Source organism: Triturus cristatus, chromosome 3_2 (genome assembly GCF_964204655.1).
Source record: "Triturus cristatus chromosome 3_2, aTriCri1.1, whole genome shotgun sequence".
Classification (NCBI taxonomy): Eukaryota; Metazoa; Chordata; class Amphibia; order Caudata; family Salamandridae; genus Triturus; species Triturus cristatus.
Window position 1 is genome coordinate 899,244,231 of NC_140584.1, and position 13,807 is coordinate 899,258,037.

Below are 13,807 nucleotides of genomic sequence, written 5' to 3' on the forward strand. Positions count from 1 at the left end.
TGCAAAGGGGATCGGCCAGAATATCTCTTTAAAGAGTTTGTTTGATTAACGAAGATCTCCTGGTGAAGAAAACATTGTTTGTAATTCCAGCTCATAAACAGTCTGCCTACCTTCCCTCTAAAGCCAGGCCAATAATCATCAGAATTATGATGAACACACTTTTGTTGACCTAATTGTCCAAGGAAGCAAGTTTAATTGTCTGTTTGGGGAAAGGTAAAGAATGCTGTGTCTGGCAAACATGTCCTTGGCAGCTTTTATTTTCTTTCAGCTTTTATTTGCTTCAAAATTCAAAAGTAGGAAAAATAACAATGAAAGGATAATTTGAAAAGCTCTGAAATGTAACAAATGTTTAGAAATAGATTTCTCTTTATTAAAAACATGTCTCAAGATCAAGCATATAAACAGACCCTCTGCAGACTAAGCTCCTGATTATGAGCTTGGTGGTGTGGACCGCAATGCCTGCACCCCACTCCGCCAATCTCCACCGCCGGTCACCCACCCGATTAGGAGTTTTCTCCTAGTCTGGGTGGCAGTGCTTTGGCGGTTCCAGGCGGTGAGCCTTAGAAAGGCACCGCAGTGGGAACGCCAAAACCCGTTCCTGCACGGCATAGACTTAAGTTCATACTGTGCAGGAACAGGGGGTTCACAACATATGCCCCCTTGCATTAATCCTCTGGCCCTGAGGCAACAGGGTGCCCTGTAGGACCCCCGTTGCCAGAGTTTTATTAGGAGGTGAGGGAACTCCTAATATGCTTAGCGGTGCCGCTACGGCACCACTAGCATATTAGGGCCTCACACCGCTGCACCACTGCCGCAGGATCTATGATCCCCGGCAGTTACAGTGGGCCTGTGGCGGTGCGACCGCCGCACTATTAATACGGTGGGACTGCCAGTGCGGTGGTTCCCGCCACGCTACCGTGAGTTTGGTGGATCGATGGACCACCAAATTCAGAATCAGTCCCCAAGTATTCAGTTCTTAGTGAATTTTACACAAAAATACAGATAGAAAACAATATCTTTCCTTAATTGAGTTTAAAAAAAAAAAAAAAGGATAAAATGGAAGGTTGGTTTTCTTTTGCTTGACAGTCAATGGTGTTTGTAGTGGCTGCCAGGCCAGCAGCTGTGCAGCTCGGCTGCAAAGGGCGACAAAAAGATGAGCATTCCCAACCGAGCTGAAATAGCTACAGATGTACATGTACAGCAATGCTAATGTTTCCGGTTGAGTATTTTAGCCTATGTATGGCGCGTTAGAGCACTACTAAACCAGACATGGAAGAGCACAGAGCGAAATGAAAATAAATATATAAATAAATATAAAAGTTATAAAACTAGAACGCCGAGTCATGTTACCAATTACAGGTATTAAATAGAAAGGAAGATCTTCCTATTATTGATCATTTCTAGCCTTGATCCAAGTGATCGTTCCAATCTTTTAGACCCCTTTTGCCATCTTTACAACCTCTTAACCAGAGCAGAATTATAGGAAAAGATTAGTTCTCCACAATACTTTTGCATAAAAATCACTAAGAGCTGAAAGCTAGTCTGCAGAGAGCCTTTAATGTGATATTAAAGCAAAGTCATCTACGTTATCTTCTTCCATTGGGGTCTCTTGAATTGGTACATTGATATTTTTATTACTGGCCCACACATGCACTCTTACTAGTCAGTTGTCTGGAAAACGTATCAAAAATATCAAATAGAGACATGGGCATCATGATTTGAAAGATTTCTCCATTTCAGAGATTTTATTGGACGCGTCGAAAAATATATGTATCAGTGGATGTATGAAAGACTACCATGTTCACCTACCAACTTCTAGTTCATTTTCTAATTATAGACTCTGGACTAATGTTCTAGAACTCCCCAAATGTAAAATGATTTGTTTGCTGTGGTTCTTGTACAAGCCATCTGATTTACACCATTATGTACTGTTTGTGCTAAGCAGTTTCCCTTTATTTGAGAACGCCTCCCTTTTTTCATCTTTCCCATAGGTTCAATGTTCTCACAGGCTATGAAGAAATGGGTCCAAGGAGACACAGATGAGGTATGCTTGATAAATATGTGCTCTAAAAAGACACCAAATACGTGTTTGTGAGATGAATCTGTGTAACCATTGAGTGTTGTTTTCTTTATTTAGATAAAACGATGCTTGCCAGGAGCAGGAGCTTTAAAGCATTCGCCCAGATTTTTTGTTTCAGTGGGAGGAGTTCTATGAGAAAGAGAGAGGAGGAGAGTAGGAAGAATAGAGAGACATGTGGGATAGGCCTTAATGAACATAAGTATTCTGAAGTAATGATGTATTGCATCTTTTCTCCAAGGTGGTGCATTAAGTGAAACTTTTCAGCTCTAGATGTAAGGGGTCAGCATTTTAGCTCCCGGAAAGTTCTCTGTTTTCTTCACAGCCATGCCTCTTTGGATAAATGGGTAAAGGCATGGGTGTTCATGGCTGAAGGCGTTCCTGTGATTCAGATCCGTGACTTCCGGTGTTCGATGTATGGCTTACTGTTTCCGGAAGCCACAATGTCACAACACACTGGAATATATGGCAATCAAGTGCCCTCAAGAAGCTGTCACCTATGGGGGGGGGGGGGGGGGGGAGGGGAGAGAGTCAAAGTCATAAAAAACCTCCTTTCTGAAGACTTCACAGGGTTGGAGAAAACAAGGAGTCAGGATGCCAGGCGAGGAAGTCCCAGGAGCGAGGAGTCAGATCCGCGACTGGAGTGAGGGAGGAAACAAGTAAAGTAACACAGCTTTGCTGCGACATACCCTCCAACAAGACTGAGACCTTTAAATAGTAATAGAAAAGGAAATTACATCAACCACCACATGACAGCATACTTTATAGATTGGGAAAGTCGGAAAGAAATCAAGTGAGGACCAACAGTGATATAAAGGGAATAGAAAAGAGAACGAAAACCCGGAGTGAACTTACTGCGGAGTCGCTTTAAAAGGCGGCTCAGGCACGCCATTGCCACTTTGGAGTTGGAGAGAAGGAGCAGGAGCCCAGGAGAATGAGTGGAAACAAACCTAGGTGAGAGACTCTAAGTCCGCAGCTGTGGGCTTCGTATGGCGTCTTCTGAACCCCGGAATCCAAGGGACCGCGCAAAGTACCGCGCTTTCTCAGGTGCCCAGGTGATCAAGAAGTGGCGGATGCAATAGTCAGCTAACTTAATAAAGCACCATTTTTTAGCTTTATAGAATGTGCTGTTGCAGTCATGAAGGGTTTCTATTCTAGAATACTCGTTGCCTCAAATAAAGTACTTTAAATACAACCCCAATAATGCTGGGGAGGAAGTGTATTGGTTACATATGATTTCCTAGTGCTCTGATAGTTTTTCCACGCTGTCAATTTTAGTACTGTAGCCAGGCAAAGTATGTTTGCAGAATGTGTTGTAGATTACATGTTTTGGATTATCCTGCCATCTAGTGTTGTTTTCGAAATATTACAGTTTGTTTACTTAAGAGATAGAGATTCAGTTTCAAGAACAACTTTTGATTACGTAGCCAAAACCCACGATACATCAGCATGGAGATTTCACATTAGGTTATTTTTCTTACATTGTGTTCGGAGCCTCATCTCCAATTTGGTATCGCTTTCAGCAAATCAACACATGTGGCACTGTAAACCTAAATAGGCGGCGTTGAACATCTTCTTCCTCTTCTGCACATCCGCCATGATATGACACTGGCTCCACTCGTCGATGATCCCCCGATCCCTCATGCTAACCTTCCAGCTTTTATAACAAGCATTTGCAATGCAATAGGTCTCGCTTTTGCGCAAGTGTGACCTAATGGCATTGAATATGACCATGCCTTTTATTGATATGTTTTGAAAACCTGCAAGCGGTGCATAAGCGCGCACTTTGTATTTATAGTAAAGTATACTGTTCTAGGGTAGTGCAAAGTCTTCTTGCAATTCCAAATTTGACCTAGGTCTGATTTATGTTTCTGCAAAATATCTCAATTTTCACCACATAAAACAACTTAAACAAGCCTTTACATTGAGAGCACTGTTGGCTAGCATGGGAACAAAAATAAGCTCTAGATTAAGATGAGCCTTAGAAGCCAATGCATTGAATTAAGAAACTTCTTTCCCAGAAGTGCTATAATTCAATGCAGCCGTATATATGCTGTGAATGTGGAGAAAGCTTTAGTTCTAAATCGAAACACATTAACTGTCAAACACCACATACCGAAGAGAATGTAGTGACAAAGTAGGAGTATCATTACCATGACATTGTGTAGTCATTTCAGTGTGGTAGTCATTTTATCCCTAACTAGCTTATATTCGCATCAAAAACAAAGTTACAAAAAACTCTCAATCTGACATTCAAGATCCTACAATGTAGTGCATAATATTAGAGACCAGTGCATTTCTAGAATTTAGAATTTTACGTGGAAAGAGCTTACAGAATTGTAGATGGATACCTATGAGTAACAGTGATGTTTTTCAAAGAGGGGTTCTAAGTGACATTAAGAGCAACTAGTCTATGAAGCCACTTAGAACCCGGAGGTGAATAACGTTCCCTTTATTCAGTTACTCATATGCAAATGTATGTTGTATATGGGTCCTATAGCCATACAATAGAAATGAATGGGTACAGTGGATTAGAATAGACAGTGATCATTGTTACACCAAATAAGTAAGATAAGTACCCAAATAAAGTGGTGGACTAATTAGAAAATACTTATGTTCCCATAACATTTGCATGATGGGAGTTGACACTGCATGAGATGCTCTTCTATGCAAGAAGCCTTCAGTCATTATAGCAGGAACCACCATGAGAATCGCATGCAAACACACACAACCTGTGGGTGGCATAGCAGTTCTATTGATTGATGTACATTCCACTGGGAGTTGTAAACTAATACAACAGCATAGACACTGCCCAAAAGCCACACAGCAACAAAATAAATAAACGCCTTGCTGTTTCGAAATGAATATGTTAATGGCGGCTATATGAGGGCCGCATATTTTGATTACAACAACGCTGAGAGTGGCGTATTTTATAACATCGCACCACCGATAGAAAATATAATTGTAAAAACGCATTATGAGTGCTGTATTATAAAAGATCGTACTACTGTTTACCCAAAGATGCACTGATTACAACAACACAATAGGAGTCGTATTTCCTAATTGCAACAACGCGGTGAGTGCCGCATTTTTAAGCATCGCACTACCCATGTTAAACTTAATCGTGAAAACGCACCATGAGTGCTGTATTATAAAACTTCGGTTATAAAACATGGCACCACTGTTTATCCCAAAAATGCAGCTTTGTCGCTATTGCACTATAGTAAAGTGTTCAGCCTGTTGCATACTAAGGAACAAAAGGAACAATTCCACCCAAGATACACTTCTGGAGACTCTACAACATGCTAATCATCACTGTGTTACCAGAGCACTCCCCCCTATGAAACTTTGCATTACTGTGGTAATCCCTTCTGGCATCGCTTTGTTCGCCCTAAGTTGCCAGGGTATGCCCAGACGTGGGTCCCTTGCTCACATTGCCACTGTATTCAAGATAGCCTGGCTGATGAGGGTTATGAACCTGAAACTGGTCACAGGATGCTTGTTTCTGGTCCAGGGAAGACATGGCTTGGCAGTTCGGGCTGGACTGTTCTCATGAGGCACAGGGTCAGACTGATTTGCATATGGCCATGTCTGAACTGGAGTGGTGGAGTGTGCTACAGAAGGTTGATGGATCAAACCCAGATCAGTTGACTGGGGGTGAGTGTTTGATTTGTTCAAACGCTCCGTCCATCATCCCCTTTGGTATCGCAGGTGAATCAAGAGGCAGGACGAAAGGGGATGAGAAAAGGGAAGAGAAGCGACTAACAGTCTGGCTACAGAAACAGGATGAAAGGCGAGTGAAGAACCCAGCAGGCCCCTAGAGGGGTGGCTGAGAGGGAAGATTCCATCTCCCACGCGGTGAACCTGGATAGGTAGCTTTGATTAGTGTCCACCCACTTGGCCAAAGCACAAATTGAATGGACACCAAAGCTATATCTGTTGAATATCTGGAATTCCCAAAATCTGCCAAGATATTATATAATCTGTTTGATGGTAAAGCTGAAAAACAGTTTTATCAAGGTGGAGACTCCTCCAAAAAAAGCAGGAAAAAATATAGGAGCCATGACAGAATTTAGGGGAATGCTATAAGGTATGGACGAATACCAATAGAGACACACGAATAGTGGAACTAACTATGATGGTCCATGTCCTGTGCACTTACACAGCACTTCTGTTGACAAGATGTGAATGTTTGCATTTTGCAAATGGTCATAAAAATAAATTTGAAAAAAAGACAAGCACCGCATCCATGTGAGGGTGCTCAGAACACACCCAACAATCTACAGGATATGGGCAGGCTCATTCCAAGTCCTAGCTCTGCTGTCCTGAAGGGACACAAACGTCTGCTGAGGGTACCCAGGTTAGGCGGCAGTGATTAGTGTCCACCCACTTGCCATTACAACTTTGACAGGTGTGCAGGGCTGGCTGGGACTCTGCCTGCAGTACAAGAGAAACATTACAGAGCCAAAGACCTAAAACAAAATATCAAACTCTGAAATGGGCCTGGACTGAGGGAAGAGATGGTCAGCAGGGTAAGATTGGCAAATATGTGTTTCTGTAATTTTGAACTGTTGAAACCTTGTTAGACACCAATGAGTGCAAGGGAGAACCTGAATGGGTAAAACTAGATCTGAAAGAAACACATAGTGATAGATTCCTTACCTTAGAATTACCCTGAGGCATCAGACTGGATCCGGATAGTTTTAGTCAGCAGTACCCCTGCGCGTCGGAAGATGGCGTCCTGCGTCTCCACGTCTGTTGTTGGCGTCGTGGTCACCGAGATGACGTCGTGGCAGCTGCTTAGGCGCCGTCCTCATGCGCTGATGTCAGTTCTTTATTTTTCCACATCAATACATTAAAGGCCTGGTTGTCAGAGAGTCGATAAAATGTTCACTCTTAGGACCTGCTTCTGGCGTGGGAATACACATCTCCACCCACTCTCTGGCACCCTGTCCAATATAATGCAGTCCCAGAACTCTCAAATCAATTGTCTTAAAAGAAGTTAACTGTCCCAAAACATAAACCCTGTGGTGTTTGTCACTTTTACCCCTAATTAGAAAGCACTTCCGATGCTTATCGTTACACCGCAACCTCGTGTACAAGGGGCAGCGTCTCATCCCTGCTTCCAGGGTAAAAGTGACGAACACCACCCCTGAGGGTCTGGTGGAGGCTTGTATGAGAACCCTCAGCCTGCACCGGCCTATCCGCATCGTAAACGTTATTGTCCAGTGAGGCGAATGATTGAACCCCACGCCCTGACGAATTTGCCACAACAAAAGTAAATGGCAATGAAACATGTTGGCCTTCTTGGAAAAGGTTAGCAACATGCAGTGCTTTTAACCTGAGTAAGCTCACAATTGTGAATAAAGAGGGCAATCTAACAGTGAGTCTTAACTCAATTTTAATTGCACGGAACACACGGTTCTCTGCAAATCACGGGGTTTATGTTTTGGGACAATTAACTCTTTCTTTCTGCTCTTTTGTCTCTCTATTGGGCACTGTATATTCTTTGTCGCTGTGAGTGGGCAACCGATGATGATATACGTGGGCATACTGGCGAGAACCTGCTGGTAGCCTCCCTGGTGTTGCATATGTGAGGTGCCATCTCACTTTCACTTTTTTTTTAGTAAGTGCCTTTCACTCACATGCTGTGGGGTAGGATCTGTATAGTTTTGCGGATTGACTGATAGCAGTTCTTCTTTAAAGACAATTGATTTGAGAGTTCTGGAACTGCATTATATTGTACAGGGTGCCAGAGTGTGGGTGGAGATAGGTATCCCCATGCCAGAAGCAGGTCCTAAGAGTGAAAATTTTATCGACTCTCTGACAACCAGGCCTTTAGTGTATTGATGATTTGTGAGAGGAGGGCGGCCAGGTGTGTTCCCTCTACAGCTCCTTGTTGTGAAAACTTTCTTTTTCCGCACCAGCAAGCGCAGATCTGGAAAGAGTGGTACCCCCAGTCATTTTTTGTCTGAGTTTTTTTAGGTTTTTTTGTCTGATTTTTCGAGTCGATCGACTCCTGGTGCCATAGGGATGCCCAGCTTCAAGTCTTGCAGGGACCGTCATCGTATGATGTCGGTGATGGACCCGCACTGTGGTTGTCTCTACTGCCTGGGGCGCAACCACACCCCAAAGCGTGCCCCGACTGCCGGGCCATGGCGCCGAAGACTTTGCGGGAGCGGTCCCGAAAGTTGTTTGAACTCTGGCAGTCGGCTCCGTGCCGCTCAAGGTCCCAGTCCCTTGGGAGGTCGAGGAGCCATCACCATCATTCGTCGGGATCGAAGTCTCCGCACTCTGGATCAGGTAAGACGAAGCATCACAGGAAGTCGAAGAAGCGTTATCGCTCACCGACTTCCCCTCGCCCGATGCGGCTGAGGGTGCGGATGGTGCGGCTCCGGCGGAGCCTACGGTGTCGCCGTTGGCCTACCCGCCCTTTCCGGGTCCGTCAGCGACTCCTGCCAAACTGCAGGAATTTCTGTCAGCCATGACCCGCCTCTTTGGGCCGCCGGGCCACGCCGGGACGCCATCGGGCCCGTGGGCCCGACTGGGTGTCCTTGCACTTTACTGTCGGCGGCTCCAGATCCAACAGCGCTGTCGGCTTTGGCCTGGTGCCGCAGGGCCCCCAAGGATCCAGGCCTGGATCCTGGTCGAAGCCGGTTGAACTTGTAACACCCCCACCGACATTGACCCCACCGGCACCACCTCCGACGTCGCCCGTGGCACTGGACGACATCTCTCCCGCTCTCAGCCCCGATGTGGACACGGAGCCGGTACGTGGGATTTCTATCCCTGTGTCCAGCCTCCTTATTTTAGGCCTTTTCATCAGAATTCGGAGGAATGGGAGGACTGGGAGGGGTCTGAGGACCCTCTCACAGCTCAGTGTGAGTATGACCCGGACTGGGCAGAGGAACTGGGGGATGCCAGAGGTCTGGACACCTCTTCTGACCTTGGCATGTTCACTCCTCCTACCGTGGCTACGGAGGAGGGTGCAAGTTATGCAGTGGTGTTGCGTAGGGCGGCAGAGGCCCTCCACCTCCAACTCCCTACAGTGGCCGTCATGACTAACCTCCTGACAGAAGTGCTTCAACCGGCTGCTACCTCTACGGAGCCACTGCTGCCTTTTAATGACACACTTTCTGACGTTCTTTTGGGCACCTGGTCCAGGCCCAACACAGGGGCTCCTGTGGACAGGAATGTTCCTCGATGGCATCGCCTGGCCCCGGGTGACCCCCTTTTCCTCTCCCAACACCCCACCCCAGAGAGCTTCATTGTCCAAGCCTCCACATCCCAAAGCGCCTTTCCTACCACACCCCTGGATAGGGAATCCAAAAGACTGGAACAGTTTGGGAAGAAGATTTTTTCTTCCGCCAGTTCAGGGCTGCGGTCTGTGAAAACCGCATGCCTCTTGGGCCTTATTCCCACTCTGTGTGGGATACGGTGGCGCGGGTGCTGCCTCAGTGTCCGGAGGAGGCCCGGACAGTGCTCTCTCAGGCTATTGCTGAAGGGAGAGATGCAGCCAAGTTCGCAATTCGATGTGGCCTTGACACCGCCGACTCGCTGGGCAGAGCGATTTCCACGACAGTGGCGCTCCGTCGCCATGCCTGGCTGAGGACTTCTGGCTTCTCGGGGGATGGTATTCACCTTTTTGACAACAAGGCAGATTGTGCGTTGGAGCGTTTTAAGGACTCACGGGCTACTGCCAAGTCCTTGTGCCTTTCGGCCATTCATCCTCCTCCGCCTTCTGCCTTTCGTGGCCATGGAAGGGGCGGCACAACACGTTTGCTTCAGAGCCACAGGCCTGCGCAACAACTGTCCCAGTGTGGCTGCGGACTTGGGAGCCGCCGAGGTGGGTCAGGGGGCCAGCAGGTGGGTCGGTCCACCTCTACCCCGGCCACCTCTGCCTCCAAACCTTCCTAGTCCGGTTTTTCAGGCCCATCAAATGCCAGTAGATGGCAGGATTCGCCATCACCTCCCCCATTGGCGCACCATCACTATGGACAGGTGGGTTTTACAAATAGTCCGAAGGGGCTACTCCCTCCCCTTTGAGACTACCCCTCCAGCCATGCCACCCCAGTACCACCGCATGTCGGGGGATCACTTGGCACTTCTTCAATAGGAAGTTGTCGCCCTCTTGGCCAAGGGGGCCATCGAGCGCATTCCTGTGCCAGAAGTAGGTCATGGTTGTTATTCCCACTTCTTTCTGGTGCCCAAGAAGGACAAGGGCCTGCGTCCTATCTTAGACCTCCAGAACGTCAATTGCTTCCTCCGGAGGGAGAAGTTCAAGATGTTAATTCTGGCTCAGGTCTTGTCTGCCCTCGACCCTGGAGACTGGATGGTAGCGTTCGATCTGCAGGACGCATATTTCCATATTCCCGTCCTGCCGGCCCACCGGCGTTACTTGCGATTTACCATAGGCTAAGAGCACTTTCAGTTTACCATGCTCCCCTTTGGCCTTACCAGCGCCCCTCAGGTGTTCACGAAAGTGATGGCGGTGATTGCAGCTCATCTGCGCCGATCAGGGGTTCCAGTCTTCCCCTATCTCGACGACTGGCTGTGGAAGGCGGGATCGCCCCAGGCAGTCGTCTCCCATCTCCACACTACAGCCGACCTCCTGCATTTGCTGGGGTTCTCCAGCAATGTGCCGAAGTCGCACCTGATTCCCTCTCAGAGGCTCCTCTTCATCGGAGAGGTTATGGATACGACGCTCGTTCGGATCTATTCTCCCGAACGGCAAGTCCAGGATATTCAGGCTCTGATTCCGATCTTTCGGCCTCTATCCTGGGTTTCAGTCAGGCTGACCCTGAGGCTGCTGGGCCTCATGGCATCCTGCATCCTGCTGGTTGATCATGCCAGATGGCCTATGCGGGCTCTGCAGTGGGACCTGAAGTTCCAGTAGGCGCAGCACCAGGAGAACCTGTCCCAGTCCGTCTAGATCTCGGAGGGCACTGCAAGACAGTTTTAGTGGTGGCTCACAAACCGGCATTGGGTCAATGGCAGATTCCTCTCACTTCCCCAACCGGAGCACACAGTGGTGATGGATGCGTCCCTCCTGGAATGGGGCGGTCACATGGGAGAGGCGGAGATCAGAGGCTTCTGGTCTCCTGTGGAGTCCCGGCTCCATATCAACCTTCTGGAGCTTCGGGCGATCCGACTTGCTCTGAAGGCATTCCTTCCATCTGTCCGTGGAAGAGTAGTGCAGGTGTTCAAGGACAACCCCACCGCCATGTGGTACTGCAACAAACAGGGAGGGGTGGGGTCGTGGACCATATGTCAAGAGGCTCTGCGCCTGTGGACATGGCTGGAACATCAGGGCATTTCCCTGGTGGTTCAACACCTGGCAGGTTCACTGAACGCCAGGGCGGATGAACTCAGCCGCAGGTGCATGATGGATCACGAATGGCGTCTTTACTCGGACGTGGCGCAAGGTCTCTTTCAACAGTGGGGAGAGCCTTGGTTAGATCTATTCGCCACCGAAGACAACACGCAATGTCAGCAGTTCTACGTGTTGGAATTTCCAAAGCGGCACTCGCTAGGCGACGCGTTTCGTTGCAAGTGGTGTTGCGGTCTGCTGTACGCCTTTCCGCCTATACCACTTCTACCCAGACTGCTGAAGAAGATCAGGCGCGACCAGGCCCAAGTCATTCTTGTGGCTCCGGACTGGGCTCGAATAGTTTGGTATCCCGAGCTACTCAGTATAACTTTCGATCCCCCGATCCGACTGCCTCTTCGGGAGGATCTTCTGTCGCAGCAGCAGGGGACGATCCACCACCTGAATCTGTCCAGTCTCCACCTCCTTGCATGGAGATTGAGCGGCGGCAGTTGATTGCTTTTGACTTGCCTCCTGAAGTTTGTAATGTTATCCTGGCGGCCAGGCGGGCCTCCACTAAGTTGGTATATGCCTGCAGGTGGAACAAATTTGTGACATGGTGCACAGCAAAGGCTGTGGATCCCCTTTCTGCCCCTCTTTCAGAAGTCCTTTTGTTTCTTTTTTCTTTGGCCCAGCAGGGCTCTGCTCTGGGCACTATCAAGGGCTACCTTTCTGCTATTTCGGCCTTTCTCAGGCTCCCTTATCAGCCCTCTCTCTTCAAGTCCCCTGTTGTAAATCAATTCCTCAAAGGCATTATTCACCTTTTCTCTCCTACTCCTTTTGTGATGCCATAGTGGGACTTAAATATGGTTCTCGCATATTTAATGTGCGGTCCCTATGTGCCTCTTCACAGTTGTCCTCTGCGTCTCTTAACTCTAAAGACTGCTTTCCTGGTTGCCATCACCTCCGCTAGGAGAGTGAGTGAGCTCCAGGCTCTTTCTTGTAAACCTCCTTTTCTATCTGTCCATCCGGACAAGGTTGTGCTCAGAACCCGTCCATCCTTTTTGCCAAAGGTTGTCACTGCTTTTTACATCAGGCAAACCATCACTTTGCCCACATTCTTTCCGCCTCCGCAACCTTCTAGAGAGGAAGAGAGGCTCCACCGTCTGGACCCAAAACATGCGCTCTCGTTTTACTTGATCCGCACAAAACAGTTCCGGGTGGATGACCAGCTCTTTGTTGGCTACGTTGGCGCAAAGAAAGGTTGGGCCGTACACAAGCGGACTATTTCCAGATGGGTTGTCTTCTGTATTAAAGCCTGTTATTCTCTGGCTAAGAAGGAGCCTCCGGTGGGGCTGCGCACCCATTCCACCAGGGCGACCACAGCCACTACAGCATTGGGACGTGGTGTCTCCCTGCAAGACATCTGTCAGGCAGCTACGTGGGCCTCGCTGCACACTTTTACTAAGCACTATTGCCTGGATAGCCAAGTCTGGAGAGAAATCTGCTTTGGCCGTTCGGTTCTCCGGGACTTCCTGGTGTGATCTTGGTTCGCAGACCCACCACCGGGGTTGGTATTGCTGGGGTATCTATTCTAAGGTAAGGAATCTATCACTGTATGTTTCTTTCAGATGAACAAGTTTATTAGCTTCGGTAACAAAATATCTGTAAGAAACATTAGTAGTGATAGATTCCTTACTGCCCCAACCATCCTCCCCGTTCTGCGAACTGATTTCTTGGGTTAAGGTCATCCCTTTCAGGGCCCTAGTTTCAAGGCACCAGTGGTCAGTATCTTGCATGGCTCTGCTTTCCTGGTGCGGAAAGTCGGGTACAGAACTGACGTCGGCGACGAGGGTGGCGTCTAAGTAGCTGCTGCGACATCATCTCGGCGACCACAATGCCAACGACGGACACGGAGCTGCACGAGTCCACATTCCGACGTGCAGGGGAACTGCGGACGAAAACTTTCTGGATCCAGTCTGATGCCTGGGGGTAATTCTAAGGTAAGGAATCTATCACTACTAATGTTTCTTACAGATATATTGTTACAGAAGGTAAGTAACTTGTTCAATTGGCAGAACCTTACAGCCATTCTATCAGCCATTTTGAGATATCCTGCAGTCACTGGAATCAGGAATCGGACTTATCATGTACTTTACATCATAATGTTGATACTTGTATTTAAATCTTAACAACACATTCCCTTTCTCACCCTGCCCCCTCCCTCCCAGGTGGAAAGTTTGTTGGTTGGGAAATAACAGAAGCATTATGTTAGGGATTTGAGGCGTAGGTAAACCTATGAGGAACACAAAAAGGGGGCCAGAGGAGGTTTATAGACCTGCAAGGGCAAATTCCCCTAATTCAATAGACAAAACACAAAAGAGCCCTCTGATCTAGAAAGAGAGACGTGTTGGCTGACGAAG

At 47.9% G+C, this 13,807-nt stretch overlaps 1 protein-coding gene across 3 annotated transcripts in view; it reads left to right on the forward strand.

Moving 5' to 3' along the window:
• AKAP10 (A-kinase anchoring protein 10) overlaps window positions 1–13,807 on the forward strand; it is a 505,176-nt gene that overhangs the window by 417,155 nt on the left and 74,214 nt on the right. For all 3 annotated transcript variants that reach the window (XM_085649331.1, XM_085649332.1, XM_085649333.1), the window contains exon 13: window positions 1,992–2,044. In XM_085649331.1, the coding sequence (XP_085505457.1) occupies window positions 1,992–2,044 (53 nt within the window). The remainder of the gene's footprint in view (window positions 1–1,991; window positions 2,045–13,807) is intronic.